Genomic DNA, 17,819 nt, shown 5'->3' on the forward strand with positions numbered 1-17,819 from the left:
CTGTAGCAAAACCAATACAACTTCACACCCATTCAGAGGAATGGAAATTGGCTAGGGAGGTAACCAAGCAGATCTCAGTTTTAATGCTTACACCCATAGCTGTTTGCCTCTGCTGTCTGGCAGCTTTACATTTTCTGGTAAGCAAAAAACTCCAGTATTTCAAAATACATGTTTTAAAACATCTCTCTGCCTAACATGTCTCAGCAGCCAACTATACTCTCAGTGTTTACCTACACCATGCGGTAACGACTTGAGGAAAATTGAGCCATACATGTTACCATAACCCTCTTCCAGTAGTTTTACTGAAGTAAAGCTTCCATCTTATTTACCAGTGGTTTGATAAGAAGAGAAAAAGTATCTCCTGCACTCTTTCCTTTTCTCACTTTTTAATATTTAATATTTCATTGCACCATGATGTATCATCATACAGGAGATAAATTAGAACCACAACAGCCAAAAATCCATTCTTACTTGTAAATTAATACCTTGAGCACTGACCTTGCATAAGACACTTGCTCCGTATCCAAGGGAGGAAGAACATAATCTTTTGTTGCACTTCATTTTGTATTCTCTTTGACAACTCTAAGTGTCCCAGGATATGAAATCCTGATTGCAGATGCAACTTGCTGTAGTGTGACACCATATAAATTCTTGTTTTGGGGCCCGGACTGCACAAGTGGGGTCACTCTTCTGACTAAATGTGAGCTATTGGATTTGACTCCTTACATTAGTAAACAAGAAGGTTAAGGAGACAAGTCTACTTGCTGGCTTCCAATATAATAAACAGGGCAGGAGGGCAAAAAGGGAGAGATTGTACTTATGGCCTGCAGAGGAAAAAGAATACTGAAGACTTAAAAAAAAAAAAAAAAGCAAAGTCGTTTGCATGATTTCACAGCATGTGGAGCACTGGGGGCTTTTCCTGAGTTTATAATAAAAGGTGACAGCAGCCACAGAAATTGCAGCGGAGACAGGTAGCCCTGTCAAATCTCTGCTGTGTAAATGCGATCATTCGCTGAAGATTTTAGCAGGGATTGAAGCAGAGAAAGTGATGGCCTCCATTACAAAACAACAGAGGCACCTTTTTATTAAAAAACAGGTGCAGTAAATGTAAATTTTGACCTATCATAAAGGCACCGCCAATTTCTGCCTCCGTCCCATATGGCCAGCACAAAAATGAGGAGAAGCGAGTGCTAGTGAAAAAAAAGAAAAAGAGAGAGCAGACAACTTTCATCTCCTGACCATTTTGAGAGCAGAAGTCTTGTTGTGCCTGTGCTCACTTCAGGCAGCATTACTCCCCCAGCACTGTGCTGCTGCTGGGGATGCCAGCAGAGTGCAGTGAAGCCAATGGCACCTCGCCATGCCAATGCGTGGGGTGGAAAAAGAGAAATGGTTGTAGCCAGCAGCCAGATGGTGGTTGAGGGGTCTGTGGGTTTTCTACAAGGGCTGACCACACATCCGCACAGCCCCTGTGCCCTGTCCCAAAGCCACTACCTTGTGTGCCTTCCCACCCCCTTGTGCTGAAGCCAGGGCTATGACTTTCTTGAAAGGCAGACCAGAATTTTGTCTTAAAAAACACTAAAATTGGTTTTCACATACACAGTTTTTCCAAATACTACTTAGCATTGAAAGAAAATACAAAGTCTTTTAATTTAGGGCAGTTCCCAATGTTGTCTTTAATTTTCCTTTTTTCAAAGGGGAGTGAGAGGCAGGTCTGCCCTGTTTTTAGGTTCATTTATCAGCCATTTTTATCACACGATTTTGGGGTTTCTTTTAGCTTAAATGAAGATTTTTAAAAACAAATCACAACCCAAGCAACTAGGGACTGACCTCTAGCTGGCAGGAAGAGAACACAAGAGGAATAGAAAGGAGTTGCGTTGGTGAAGACTTCACGCCCAGGCCCATCGTACCTCCAGCACCATCGTACATCCAGCACCAGTTTTTCAGGGCACCAGTGCAGAGCAGTGGCCAAAGCTAAGCTGCACTGGCAGGTATGCCTTTTCTCGTTAGCTTTCCTTTCCCTGCTGGGAGCTCTACCTGTCACCAAGGTTTAATTCCAGGTGGCTGTGCTGCTGCGGTACCCGCAAGCCAGGAACATCCGCCAAACTGAAAAGACTAGGAATAGTGTCCATGATGCAATGCATCATGCTGCGGGCTTTTGGTAGGCCCACATGGTCATAAATGCAAGCTTAAAAAGATTCTTGTGGCCTTCGGTATCACTTCAGCAGTTTGTGCATCTGCCAGACTGTATCCTGTGACTCACCGATGCTGGCATTTAAAAGCCAAGCCAAAACACAAAAGACTTCAGGCTGACAATCAGAGTACCCCTTACACCAAGCACAGCAGGAAAGCCGCATCACTAGAAGATGCAATAACTAAATGAAAGGGTAATTGCTCTCCAGGCAGCTTAGCAGGCTCGGGTCCACGAGGGGTAGCTTTAAAGGAGAATTTGCACAGAGAAAGCACGCAGCCCGAGGGTCTGACCTACGAGGAATGGCTGAGGGAGCTGGGGTTGTTTAGCCTGGAGAAGAGGAGGCTCCGAGGTGACCTTATTGCAGTCTACAACTACCTGAAGGGAGGTTGTAGTGAAGTGGGAGTTGGCCTCTTCTCCCGGGCAACTAGCGATAGGACAAGAGGACACAGCCTCAGGCTTCGCCAGGGGAGGTTCAGGTTGGACATCAGGAAGAATTTCTTTACAGAAAGGGTTATTAGATATTGTAATGGGCTGCCCAGGGAGGTGGTGGAGTCACCATCTCTGGATGTGTTTAAGAAAACACTGGACATGGCACTTAGTGCCATGGTCTAGTTGACAGGGTGGTGTAGGGGCAGCGATTGGACTCGATGATCCCTGAGGTCTCTTCCAACCTGGTTGATTCTGTGATTCTGTGACAGGAGTCCCTTCTTACGCAAGAAAATCAAGGGAAGAGAAGTCAAGTTCTAATCCTTTGTCACAGTTCAGTATGCTCTAAATGTCATCTCTGAGAACATTGGTGTACCGTTGACAGCTGAGTTAAATATCTGGAGTATTTCTTTTTAATTTTTTGAGTCAATTAAATATAAAAATTGGAGTATTTCAAAGCTCCGGTTCAGCAAAAGACTTGAGCAAATATTTACAGTGTAGTTCATAGACAAAAAAGGGAGATGGAATTTCCTCTTAAGTTTACCAAGCTCCTTTTGGATGTCATTATACTTGTTTAATTTAATCCAACTACTTGCTGGATACGTGGGATTTTTTTTTTTTAATTTTCTTTTTCTGGAATCCAATCTGATGCACTGGGCCAACACATATGTTATCCTGAAGACGTATAGGGAACAAAAGTATTTCCTAAGATTGATGCAGGGTAATTAGTACCACCTCTCTGCTTTCAGTACTGTGACTCATAATAATATAGAGCATAATTAACTGTAGCATTGTAACATATATAAAAATAAAAAACAAAGGAGACTGTTCTGACACCACTCTTATCACATAGAATCATTTATTTTTTATGAAATACTTACTAAAAAAAACACAGAAGAAAAAAAAATTAAAACCCTTCCAAATACATCTCTCCCAACTGCAGGGAGATTCAAATCTTGTGTAATGGCTTCAGATCACCTCCATTACAAATTAAAGTTGTAATATTCTTTGTGTAAGATTCTCAGGCAAGATTCATTGAAGATATGTAATATGGTAGGATGAACAGCTCTGCTTCCCCAGACTTCCAAATCCATAACCCAAACTACTGTTTTTGACCTCCTTTTGTTGCTCCACATTGTTTTACAGAAACGTAGCGTACATTTCAGATGTATACAATAAATCAGAAATCTCTCAATGAAATCATCACTTACTGTTTGTTGTGCTGCCACTTTTATCTGCTGCTGTAGTGGTCATTTTTACTGGTGGCTGTGTTGTTGTACCTTGTGTTATTTGTTGTGTAGTACTAGGTGAAGAAGGTGTGGAGTCTAATAAAGGAAAGACATTCAAATTATTTCCTCAATTTTGTATACACACATATGCATACACACAAAACACACCCATTACCCTGCTTACAGCCTAGCTTTAAATTATCAAAAGAATATTTCATTTAATTTGAAGATCAACAGGGACAGAGGTCCCTTCTTTGCAGAGAAAGCCACTCCCTGTCCCATAGGTGGGTCATCCCACTGATACCAAACCTGTGATAATGCAGTTACAAGGCCTGGCTTGGAGCTGCCTTGAGCCTGACCAGGAGGAAGCTCCTGCGCACACCTGCAAGATTTCACCAGAGTTCACTATCCGTAAAACAAATTCCCAAGCCAAAAGGCACCGCTGCTTAATTTCCTGAATGACCACTGGAACAGCATCAACAATTAGCTGAGATAAACTTTCACTTACTGCTTGTGATGGATTCATTTGTAGCTCTGATTGCAGTTGTTGTCAGCACTGATGCTTGCAATGTTGTTGCTTGTGAAGTTGATGGGTTCACAGTTTCCACTACTGCAAGAAAGGCATTCACACCTTTATTAATTTATTTTGTTATGTATATATAACATCACCTACCTTTAGCTGCCTTCTCTCCCAAAGGCAGTGAATTTCTGTTTAAAGTCTGGCCCTCACAGAACTTTCTCCCCCACACATTTTTAAAGAGGATTCAAAGTGCATATGGTTGGTATCAGAGGGAAGGTTTGGCCTGTGGAAAATCCACAAGTTTCCCACTGAAAGTTAGCAGCTGTACCTTCCAGCCATCCCCTACGGAAGAGGCATACACTCTTTGGGAGGTACACAGAGGTGCTTGGTATGACTGCCAAGGGAAGAGGTGAGGGGAAAGGAGCCTGGTGTGGATGGATGGGTTCACTGGGCTGCTGGACTGGACTGCTGACTAGCACTTTGCTGCATACCTGTTTAATAGGAGGAGGGATGTAAACTCCCCAGAAAGAAGTATGAGTGACACACAGGAACAAATCTTATATATTACAGCTAAAGAACTGAAGGGGAAGAGACCCTAACAGTCTTTGTGCAATTTTTTCCTCTTCTCTGCTGTCCACCTTGAGCCCCGATTGAGTTGTCTTCTCTGGGTAGCTTTCCGAGTCCCTCTTCCTCTGCATCCAGATTTCTGGGGAAAAAAGAGCACCTGGCAGGCCTTCCTCTGAGGTGTGCAGCAAAGCTTGGGACATCTTAGACGAGATGAATAAGTGATATTCCCCAGAGTGAACTTGGTGCCCTTTGTAAGGTGACTCCTGCTAGTTCTCTTCTGCAGAGGCGTGAGATTTGGAGGCTGAGGGGAGGTGAAAGGGCTCTGTCGGGCAACAGGCATCACTTCCAGCTGCTGCTGGTATGGAAAGAGGGGAGCAGAGTTGCCCAAACAACACTAAGGCAATAGTAAGGTTTAAATCGCATGTCTTGCTGTGCATGGATGGCATATTGCAGGTCCTATGTGCCCCTGGCACATGCTCAAGGGAACAGACTGGCCAAATTGCTGCTGAGGGATCTCAACTAAAAAAACCATAACTAATCATTTTAAGAGTCCAGTTTTCAACTTTCAATTCTGTAATCTAATACAAACAGAAAGTGCTACTGTCAGCTACAGAGGCTCATTTTAATCCCTGACAACAACCCAACATGTGTCCTACTACCTCTTCTAGCACTTTTCATGGATAGGAAACATGACAGAATAGGAACAAATTGTGACATGACATGTCATTTTCCCTCATATGACTTAAGTACTTCTAAATGCAATGTTCACACCAGAACTTTTAAAATATAACTTTTACTCTCTTCCTCCACTCTCAGTTTGCTGGCTGTTCACCTAGAATAGCAGTGCCTCAAAGAATGGACCTCCTTGGGAGCTTGCTTCACACCCACAAAGTGCTTTAATCTCGTAGTGGACTTCTGATGCTTTTCTCATAGGCATAAATAACAATACTCCTTTCCTTTCTGTGATAAAAAGCTGCAAGAGAAATTTCAGTGAAAGATTTGAAGAGCTCATTCACTGTGAGGTCTTGGGTCTTTATTAAATGTCTTTGAAACAGACATGAATATCAGGGTTTTTGAAACAAAAAAGAACTTCAACACAATTTGAAAGGGACTAATTCTTCTGCTGTAATAAACATAACATGCATACTTCACCTGGTTGCATTTTATTCACCTCCATTACTAGCACTTCAAGTGTATACATCATTATTATTTCAGTGCTTTCAGCTCCAAACCAGACTCATTAGTATCTTTAGTTATCAAGAAACATAATCCTGTGTCCAAGTTTTCTTCTCTCATCACTTATTAAATGCAGCAGTCTTCAATATTCAAACTAATAGAGGAGTGATATTTAGCTCACATGAATGAAATATAGTCAATACTGATTTTTCATAACTACAAAGCTACGCAATAGAGAACTGAGTGTGTCAGCTGAAGATGTAAACCATAATCCCAGACCTTTACCATATGAAGCAGATATTTTCTGTGTCAAATCTTCATAGTTTTAGGACTTTAAGTTTGATCTAGTAAAAACAATCATAAGCAAAAGAGAGAGAGAATGCAGCTTTTGAAACAGAGGGCACTGGTGCCATCCCCTTACCCCCAAAAGTGAATCTTGACATCAATAGTTTCAAGAAGTTACCAATAGCATTTTTGCAAATGACAGCTTTATGCACATGTACTCTTTCCTACTGAGGCCGAACATTGGCATATATTGTGTAATTCTTTAACAGTAAAGTCTATGTCCTCTTCCATTGCTCTACATCCATCAAATCAGCTGCCCCCTGCTGCTTGATCCCTTAACTGATGCTATTTCCCAAATTATTCTCAATCTGACAACCTCTTGAACTAGAAGTCTTAGCTAATTTTTAAATACCTGATCACACTTGGACCACTCCTTGAGAGCATAGGAACTCAGAGAATTTCAGCTTTTTTCACCTGAAACAAAAAATGCAGCCTGCTCTAATTAATCCTCTCCTTACTGAGATCCCTCAATCCTTTCTTCTCAACAGACTTTTATAAGAGGCCCAGGGAAATACATGGCTCTACAATCACCTTGTATGAAATAATTCAACTAATTTCTCCCAGAAGTTGGAAGAGCTGAAAGCTAAAAAGGCAATGGGAGCTTCAGAATACCAGATAACAGTGAATTTGAACTCTTACCAGATTTTGATGTTGATGCAGAAAAGGTTGCACTGACGGTACTGGTTGGAATGCCATCTTCTGAAATAAACACAGAAAGAATCACATTACTTCAGCTACCTTCAAGATCTATTTAGCACTACATAGGCATATAAGTCAGAGAACAGCAAGGACCCTCCTGGAAAATCAAGTTCAGAAGCCTATTAGCAGAAGCAACTGAACCATACAACTCTGCCAGCTACCTTTTCAAGGTGTATCCTAAACATCTTAACTTTGCCCGCACTGCTGTAACGGAGAGCATCTGCTACGGCCTCCCTCCTTGGAGTGCGGGTTGTTTTTCTTCAGGTATTAGTGTCTCTAAGACTAGTTTGGAAAAAAACCTGGAGCAATTAAAGGGTTTTTTTTGCTAGCTCCTCCTCTCCTTGAATACAACCACAGTTGCTCTGTGTCTTCAGGTGGAGGATTAACTAAAATAACTGGCTGCAGGAGTAAGCACGCGTTCTCCTGCCTTGGAGGAACAAAATTGTACTAGCTCCCTGACTAGTGTAAGCACTTTAGGAGGGGTTTTCAGCATCACCCTGATCTCTATATGTGAGGTGAAGCACCTCATCTTGGGAAGCACCAAGTTGAGTAATGACTGACTTTGCCCACTGCCCTCAAGCCAGTGCTCCAGCTGTTGTGAGTTTACTGCAGTAAATGATGCCAGTCTTAAAAATCCTGGGTCAAGTTAGTAGGTGAAAGTCTCCAATATTACAAAACAAACAAACTGGCTGAAAAAAACCCCCACCAAACCAAAAGCAAAATAATTGCTATATCCTCTGGCTGTGCTGAAAAGTAGTAACAGCATAACAGCATAACTCAACTAGAGTTTTGGCTTCAAATAAGATTTTCAGTCTTATTTCTAGGGTGTCCGTATTTTTCTACTAAAAGAAGTTAAGGGAGTGATAAAACTACATTGAGTCAGAAACAGTGGCATTTCACAACCATTTTACACCATTGTGAGACAAGGATGGGTACATTTGGGGAGGAAGAGATCAGCTCTGTGACTGAATGGGAGAGCAAAATGGCACAGACTAATCCCCCAGTGCTTTCAGGTTTGGAGTGTGACATCCTGTCGTGCTGTATGAGCATGCTGTAATATAGACATCGCAAAACTGAGTCAGGACAGCACGTCACTATTCTTGTGTGACTCCATTCATGGTAATATCTGCTGGCATTCTCTCTTTTTTTTGGCTATGGGGCAGAACAGTCAGCTTTGTTCCCTTTGCTCAGTGTGCTGCGCTCCGATTAACATTTTACGAGTGCCACCCGAGGCCTGCCAGGGTCACAGATCTAACCTGGAAAAAAATACTACATAATGCAACTGCAGGAGCTCTGAGGGCACATATTAAGGCCTAGTCAGATGAGCCCTTACAACTCCTCTTCAAGCAGTGCAAGGTGTTATAGGCTCTCTTGGCACCTGTGCATTTCTAATGGACCTCAGCTGGGTTGTTGCCCCTTCCCAGTGAGCCCCACTTTCTTGGGCATCATCTCTTCTATGAGAATTCTATGAGAATAATGTTTCATAACCCACACTTGAAGTACTTTGAAAACAAATTTTATCCAAATAGACTAAAAAGCAATCTTGCTTCCCTAAACAATGAACATTTTTCCACCTCTTCATTCTCATTACAAGCTGCTGACAAAGCTCCTGCAAATCTCCATGCCACAAGGTCACGGCACTAAAACAGAATGTTTTTTCAACAGTACCTCCATTTCATATGGTTTCTTATAACATCTTCCAGTAACTACCATGTCTGTGACACCAGCCAAATGCACTAGCTGGCCCATTAGCTCACTCCCTAACTCTTCCCTTAACTCAGCATGACTTTGTGGAGAGTCCATTACAATACCTAGATTATTCATCCTTTAAAGGCGTTCCATTTAATAACCATGCTGGTAGGCCGAGATTTCCTCAAAACTAAAAAAACTGAGAATTTAAATCATGGTTTTGTTATGATTCACAAATTACTGATTTTATCAGAGGCTAGAGATAAACTAAGGTAAATTTAATTAGCAGAGTAGAATAAAGTGGAGTTTTATGAGTTGTTTTCTTAAAATGGTGAATAATTAAGTATACTTTAAAAACAAGTAGAAAGCAACATGCAAAAATGCCTAAAATTAGTGATCCCTTTGATACGAGAGCACCTCAATGTACTCTTATGTGAGAGTAGTCAAAAATCTACTTGGCACCTGCTCCCACACACAGACCTCTCCCATTTGCTGTGCTCCCTTGCAATAAACTCAGCCAAAAGAGCATAGGTGACCTGTGATGCAGCAGCCTTGTGTCTGAAGAACATGTGCAGAGCTAAAAGGTACTCAGATGTGGCACTGAACTGAATCAAGGGATGATGGTGGTGGTGGTAAGATCCAAAAAGAAAAAAACATGTCTAAAAGCAGGTAACAAGGTCAGAAGAACTCAGAACTGTGAGAAAGATAAGAGGACAGGAAGAAGATGAGAGGGAAAGGGCAGGAAGGCCCAGAGACAATAAGGGTGGCAGGGAAAAATAAGAAGGAATTAAGAAGAGCTCGGAAAACATTTGAGCCATGTCCACAAGGCCAAAATGAAAAAAAGAGAAACCGTCATTTTGTTTTTTTTTTCTTTCAGGTTCACAGAATTTCCCTTTATTGTCCTTTCTGGTTTGGATTTAAATGGTACGTTTGTTCTAAAATTAAAGCAACGGCGAAATCATTTATATCTGGTCTATCAACATGATTTCAAAACGAATAAACTGAAACACTGAACTTACTTTCTTTTTTGAAATTCAGGAGTCCCTGCATTCAGCCGGGGCTGGCCAACACCCACAGTTGTCCTCAAACTGCAGCTTTTGATGTAGGCTTCAGTCTCCAAGGTCTGAGCTTAGAGCTCTCATAATTCTTTCCCTCTCTCTCACTCATTATTTTTACCTTTACACTGGGAAGACTAAGATAAGTGGGTTTTGACCTCGTATTAATTAGGTGCCTGTCATTGCTATAATCAAGACAGAAAAAAAGCAGAAATGACTGTGTGATATTATATCAGTAGGTCTGTTCATACGCTACAGGATGCTACAGGGCACAAACCACTAAGTTTAAAACACCACATGAAACAGCTCATACAAAAGTGAATGCCAAAAAGTCAAAACAAAAGCTTTTTTAAAGATTAATAGATTGTTCAAAATATATATTGATTATATTCATTACATGAACCACTGAATGTAAATGCTGTTTTGGCATCAATATCTAATTTTGAAAAGAAATTATTTTTTATGGAAAAGTCACTATCACTACAGAAAAAGTGAGTGAAATGGCCTGTTTGACACTTTCTCACTTGACCTTGCACTAGGCAGACAGGAGCATATGTTCGTATTAAAATCCCTCCATTTAAGATAAGCACTGGTGAAGCCACAGCTGAAGTACTTGGTCCAGCTTTGGAAGGGTGTTGAGAACGTTGTGGATGCCTGGAGCGGGGCTTAATGGAGAACCATAAAAATCATCAGGGGTCTAGAAAAAAATGACCTCTTAGGAAGGACTGCAAACATTGCATTTGTTGAGCCCAGAGAGGGAAAGATTAATAGAAGGCATGATAGCACTCAAGTAAGTGAGGAGCTGCAACAAAGACGAAGGAATTACATCTGCTGAGGATGAAGCTAGAGGTAACAGACAAGGGAAATTTGGACTAGAAACTTTGCAGGTTTTTCGGTGCCTGTGTCAAGCTGATGGCATAACAGCCAGAAACTAGTGTTTTAACCATTTTCCTGACGACCATGACAGGATGTAACATATTCCCCTTCAAAAACCAGACCAATACCCAAAAGGCTGTAGCAGGGAGCAATTAGCAAAGAGGTGTCCTGAGGAAACCTGTACATGTTAATTCCCTGCTTCAAGGCTATAAAGCAGAATTTACAGGTAGCATTGTCACATTATGTTTTTTTATTGTATATTATATTTGTTTGTGTGACCCTGGGCCTTTGCAATTATACACAAGTCATGGAGAAGTCAAAGTTGCTTTCCTGCTTTCTCTCTTTCCACACCATCAGAAATAAATAGTGATCTTTGTCCAGGAAGCAAACGATAATTCTGCCAGCCCCTATGACCATGATAGAGCCTCCTGTAACAGCTGCTCCAGCAGTATCTGTGGGAAGACTGTACACTTCATCTGACATTTTGTCCTTTCTGGAGAAAGTTATAGGTGTCCTTGTGAGAAAAGCTGGTACTGATATCCTCAGAGTTCCCAATAAATAGCTGCTGCCTGACAACATACACAACCTCTTTACCCTTGCCTTGGAGCTCTGTTGTTTATTATGTTTTCTCTTTAATTTTCATTAATTGCTGCTTCATCTCTTCATTCTCTCATCTGATCTTTCCCCAGGCCCAGTGTAGTTCTCGCACTTCTCTTATTTCTGTTTTTACTCCTTACGCATCTTTCTCTCCTGGTTCATGACCTTCTACCCTAAATCTTGAGATAAATTTATTTCTTCTTTCGTAATGCATTTTTGTGTAAAGGATCCCACATCCTCCAAAAAAAAATATGGTTTTCCTAGATGAGTAGTTAATCTCCCATCAACCAGTCACTGCACAAACACTGCTCTCAGGTGCCAAAAGAAAAACAAGTTTTGGACACTGCTCAAACCCTACTTAAGCCCTCCAAACAGAACTCAAGTGCAGCTGAATACATTAAATTAGGGATCAAACCTAAGGTTTAATTCCTGATGCAGAAATAGGCCTTCTACATGGGCCTTGTACCTGGTGAGGTTTAGCATTTAGGTTCTTTTTGGGCATTCATCCTCAGTAATGTTTTGCAGAGGCCCAGGTTGCACTTCCAGCTGAGTGGGAGAAGGCAGAGTCCAATAAGCAGTGTTTGGGAAACCTGTGCTCAGTTTCCTGCACAGCTTCAGGATAATATTCTGTCAAGAAAGTAGCTTTAAAGTAGCTGCCACTGATGCTTATGGCTGGTTTGTAACAATATGGTGCTGACCAGTTCTCCAAGGATCTACCCAACTTTCTGCATGTCTGTGGCATCCATGCTGCAGTACTGTGCTACCATAAATAGTGTGTGAGCTTGCCGGTTTACAGCTCTCCTGGGTATATCATCACAAATAAAATAAATGGCTACGGCTGCGGAGTAGAGATTACTCCATCCTCCCTGATATGTCTATGTAGAACAATACAGTTTAATTCATTTAGATCGAGCTTCTGTAACTTAATCTGCCTCTTTCGGATCAACTTGTGTATTTCTATGTATTTTGCAATGTAGAGAGTCCCTGTGTCCCATTTTCCAATAGACAAAAGAGGAATAACAGTATGTTCTTCTCTTCTAGAGGACTATGAACTGCAATACACTATGGCACCGCACTCTAGCATTAATAGAGTTGTGCAAGAAACAGAGACTTGCAGGTCAAGATCTCGACTGGATCTGCAGTTTTTATCATTTGGATCTTCCAGAGTAATAATAATATGGATACAAGCTACAACATTTGCATTTGCAACCGATCTCAGCTTTCTCAGTATTTTGCTTTGTCTGGAGCATGTGTTCACTGCAGAATCAACCCTCTGAAAATACTGCAGAAAGCTGTTAACGTAGGACAGAGCAAGGAAAGGGATTAATTTTAGATAACTTGTTATTTCAGTCCTCCTTCTGCATTTCTGCAGCTTATTTTAGTTCCACTAGATACAGCTTTTTTCCCCTCACATTCTAGTTGCACAAACAAGAGCTACCTAACACCAAGAGAAAGGCATTGCCGGGAAATCTGCAGGTTCAAGACAGACATGTTTCTAAGAGCAGAGGGGTTTATCTACAGTGTTTTGATAAATCTTAAGAGCAGCCATCTCTGTACTTTCAATTTCATCTGGACTATTTTGTTAAGACTGAAATCATGACGTGAACCTTCCCCAAAATCAAACAGCAGTGTTGAATTGTGGTCATAGCTTAGTTGCTGGTTGGCTAAAAAATACTAACCCATACTATGCAAATCATTTAGAAAACCAGCAAGCACTGCAAAAAATCTTAGAGGAAGCATACATGCTTCCAGATCACATAAACTTCGGTTTGGGATGTACTGTTAGAAGAGGCTTAAGTGCAATTTTAACAGTATTGTTCGAAACCATCAATTCCTTTCTTTCTATTCAAAACCTCTAAGATCACAAATAAAAAAATCTATGAATTCAACCTTCAATAATTAAAAAAAGAACCAACCATAATAAAATATTAAAAACCTGCAGATATTGTGTTCTAAAATAATTAATTTGATAAAAGTAATACTCTTTCTAGTACCTTTAATCCTTAAGGACTTAAACTTTAAACCTTTCCTCTATAGTCCTATCAGCTAGATTTTAAGTGGAAATCAAGGTTCTGATGTAATCCAGTGAATGGCTGGAGCTGATAACAGTGTGTAGTAAAGGATGTTAAATTAAACAAAGCCATTTGCAAAGTTAATGAATTTGAAGCAAACTCAAAGGAAAATACACAACCTTCTTCATATTCCTTCAGTATGCTAAAGCAATACACAAGGCATGGCATCACCCATACATTCAGATATGTTTGTAATAGTATCTGCACACAACTATTCACGCTGTGACAGCACTTGGTGAAAGGAAAGCTGTGTCCCTAATAACAGTCCCATGCTGGACCACCGCCACCGCGCTATCATCATGAGTCAGAACTGCAAAGTGTTTTTCCATCCTGGTCTCACAATGCTTTTGCACTTCTGCAAACGCTCTTAACACAGCCTTCTGCAATATAAGCCATTTTCCTCCTCAGGATTTTCTCTGTTGTGAATATCTTACAAAAGCAACTGGAAGGACTATGTGGACCTTGAACAAAGTTACACCGGTCACGTTTAAGGTGAACCCCTGTGAGATATAGTCAGATACTACAGGCGATGCTAAAAAACATAAGGAAAGGAGAGAGACCACGTTGTTTGCTGCCTGATGCCAACCAGATGGAAGCCTGTGACTGCCACTGCCTAGGGAGTTGGGAAACCACCTCCCATTTGCCAACCTGTTACCCTCCTTTCAGTCATGCCTCTCTTCAGCAGCAAACTGAAAACATAATATATAAATCCTACATGTTGAGATCTTACATTTAATTTCAACTTCCTACTTCTCCACTGTAGTTCCTGGTCCTGGTTTGCAGGCTTGTGTCACAGGACAGAGACGACCTGCTATAAAAGAGTGGGAAGAAACATGGGCAGGAGCATGGGAGAAGACACCAAGGCAGAAAGGAGAAGCTCCTGGGCCAGAAGGGCATAGCATCCTCCCTGCAGAAAGCAAAAGCACCTGGAAACAAGAGAGAGAGAGGAAGATGTTAGCAAAGGGAGAGTATAAATGCAAAGCCCCAGAGCTGGAAAGGGAGACAGTGACAAGGCTGCTTCTGCATGGCCTGGGAACAGACAGCGGCAACCGGGGCAATGTGGGACTTGGGCTCTGCAGAGGAAATGCAAACCGGGTGGGCTGGAGGCACCCGGCAGCAAGAGCTGAGGAGAGGAAGGAAAGGGAGGGACCTGCTGCAATTTCTCCAGCAGGGAATGGGGAGAAGGCAGGAAACTCAGCTTTGGTGCCAGCACTGCCCCAGTGCTCCTCCTGCTTGCCCAGGTGTGTGGCCAGCATGACCCAACACCAAGCACTAGCAGAGAGCTGCTGGGAATTACTAATTCCCCAAGCAAACAGCACTGTTTCCACAAAGCCTGCTCAGAGCACCCAGCAAACAGCTCCTGCATAGGGAGCCACCACACAGAGAAATATTGAAAAAGCAAGTGCTGAGGGCTGGCCTCAGCTAACATGGCTGTAGGTCGTTGAGGGCTCCCCCTCAATTAAAATAGTAATGAGAAAGGTTGGACATGTGCCCCCCATGTTTTGTTGAGTATCTGCAAGCACAGCATGCTTTGCCTCTCTGCACGTGTGGACATAGAAATCTGGGCGCTTAACCAGACAGTTTCATGGTTTCTTTTATTGTCTCAGAAGAAATGCAAACTCCCGACCAAGGGCTTTTAATCACAAGCTTTCTCAGTGCATCTTCTGTTCCTGCGTGAAGCTTGGTGGATATCTTTATTACTGTGTACTACAGGGGGATGAGCACATTGTTTGCACTCCATAAAATAATAAATGTGCTCAGCATGCTCATCAGCACTCCATCCTGCCTTGGACAAAGGCTCCAAGCTCTGTGCTTCTCTTTATTTAAACCTGCTAAACCTATTTAATAGGTTTTAATTAAACCCTTTAAAGCTATTTAAACCACCAGATTGTCACCCTTTGATGGTGATATATTTGTCTGTCCACGTGTAAGATAAAAGGTAGGAGTTACTAAGGGTTATTTTACAGTATGAAAAACAAACCGCCACCTCCCTTGTGTTAGTCATGCTAAATCAATTTGAAAATATCTTTAATGGGTGCAGTTTTATATAGAAAGAGCTTTTTACATATTGTGCATTGCTGAGTAGATCAAGAAAAAGAAAGGAGAGCCCCTTCCTCTGCAACAGGAAAGAACAGGAGCGTTGGTGTAAGTCACCCCCACCCAGAAAGTGAAGAGAAAACTACATCCTTCTCTGGGTAATGCTTACAATACTTTTCCTTACCATGCTATTTGCAAGCCTATTTTTGTTTCCCAGGAAAGAGTGTGTTTGGGTAGGGCAGATATGAAACAGCCAGAGGGGAAGCTGAGCCCGGGTCAATCGGTAGCTCTCTGCAACATGCTGCAGCAGTTAGTAAAATCATAGTTCTTCTGCTCTGTGTTTGTGATCCAAATGCATCTCCAGCAACATGACTAATTGTATAATTCAGGAAAGGGTCACTGCAGTGTCTGCTATGATGTATTTATTTTTAGCACATCCCGGATCAGCCTAGACACCCATTTCAGCCACACCCGTCCATGCCACTCTGTTCCTGACAAAGCTTTGAAAGCCTCTGGAGCATCAAAAACCTGCTCCCATCAGAAAACTTCTGTGGAAACACTGTAAATTGCTTCTATAATTAATGTAATTCCATGCTCAATTGAGTCCCTCTTCCATCTTTTCCCTCTTTGCTCTTGCCTAGAACAAAGGTTAAATGGTACAGAATATCCCAAAGGGAAAGCCCGAAACGAGCTTGCAAGCCCAAAGTGGAGTACAGTCACATTGGAGTTACGTTATATGCAAGGATGAAGGACATACTTTGAAAATATCTGATTTCTGTAACTGGCACATATAGCTGATGAAGACCTCCTTGTTTGTGAGTATCTTGCAAAGCTGATTGAATACGCATGTTATTTTGAATTTCTACCAATCTGATACAACTGCTAAGGGCAGATGCAAAACTGAAATGCTTTTCTCATGTGCTTTATGTTCCCAAGTAGGAATTAAAAAACTGAAGTTGTTACTATGAGACCACTTGAAGCAGAGGGTCAGCACTAAGGACCTACACTATCACAGAGCAGTAGGAACTGCTGCAATAGCCACACCAGCACCCACATTGATAACCAGGTTCCTAGAAGAGTAGAAAGTGGACCATACTCAGGATGCTGAGGCTTGTCAAAGCTCTGGGTCCCAGTCAGTGCACTGGGAAGTCTTGGTGAGCTGGGAACTGATCATCTCACGTTGGTGAACTGCTATAGATATCACTTGCACTTTTATTGGCACTTAGCATAATTTTATTCCCCATTACATTTACAACTATTGTGAACAAGTTGTTCCATTCCTACTCGAACCCTTCTGCTCTTCTTCTCCCTTGGCCATTTCTTCCATACATGACCAATCCTCATTTTCCATTTTTTGCACCTGAAAACAGTATTTTCTGCTAATTCTTGGAAATGCAAGGTTAATGCAATTAGGGAGGAAACAGATAGTGCATTACAAGAAAGTGTCACTAAGCCGATAAGATAAATTGTGCACCGGTTCACTTGAATTCAACAGCATTGAGATGCACTAGCTGCGTGACGCCATTAGCACAGGGACTGGCTTGCAAAGGGAAATAATGGATTCCTCTGAAGCCATTTGAACTAGACAGGATAAAATGTGCAGAGAACCAAAAAGCAGTCCTGCACCGGGAGATTTTTTGCCTGTAATACCTGTGCTGTGACCTTCCCTTGCTGTCATTGGCACATCTCAGGGATCGAGTTATTTGGCATAGATATTTAACAAGTTCTTCCTCTTGTTACACATTGGAAACTACTCTAGAGAGTTGTTGCAAGTGAAGCCCAACAGTTTGGTAAATATATTTGCTGCCTTCTGAACCACAGCAAATATATTAATATACTACTCTTGTAAGAAAAAACTTTCCTAAAGAGAACCTAAAGCTCTTCTACTGTAATAGCCTTTGTGGGCAGCCAGCTTTTGGTACTGGCTATAATTTCCAAGATCTATGTGTTTTGTGGCAAAGTAGAGTTAAATTCCATAGGATGTTCAGAAAGTTCCATAATTCAAAGAATTCAGTAGTTTTCAGAAAGAGATTTTAACAGTCCTGTGCAGAAATGAGTAACTACAACTGAATTGCATGCTGGCCCCAAACATTTTCTTTGACATGCCACAGACTACGGCCTTCATGACCATCTGTAGTAGTCAAGGGGAAATGAGGTTTGGACAACTTGGTAGGAGTTTCAGACAGTGTAATTCCTGGGGAAAAAAAAAAAAAAAGCCCAAATTTTGCCTTTTGGGGACTTCAAATGGCAGTGGAAACATTAGCCATGTATCATGTCCAAAGGCGCCCCTCTTTACCGGATGTGACAAGGGGAATTTGGGGGTGAAAACATTTGAATTTC

The 17,819-nt window shown here is 41.6% G+C and overlaps 1 protein-coding gene across 3 annotated transcripts in view; it reads right to left on the bottom strand.

Moving 5' to 3' along the window:
- Positions 1-17,819, bottom strand: part of EMCN (endomucin) — a 52,479-nt gene that overhangs the window by 28,289 nt on the left and 6,371 nt on the right. For all 3 annotated transcript variants that reach the window (XM_068402823.1, XM_068402825.1, XM_068402824.1), the window contains exons 2-4: positions 7,094-7,153; positions 4,355-4,456; positions 3,829-3,942 (exon numbers count right to left, since the gene is read on the bottom strand). In XM_068402823.1, coding sequence (XP_068258924.1) covers positions 3,829-3,942; positions 4,355-4,456; positions 7,094-7,153 — 276 coding nt within the window. The remainder of the gene's footprint in view (positions 1-3,828; positions 3,943-4,354; positions 4,457-7,093; positions 7,154-17,819) is intronic.

Source organism: Nyctibius grandis, chromosome 6, assembly GCF_013368605.1.
Source record: "Nyctibius grandis isolate bNycGra1 chromosome 6, bNycGra1.pri, whole genome shotgun sequence".
NCBI classification, from domain to species: Eukaryota; Metazoa; Chordata; class Aves; order Nyctibiiformes; family Nyctibiidae; genus Nyctibius; species Nyctibius grandis.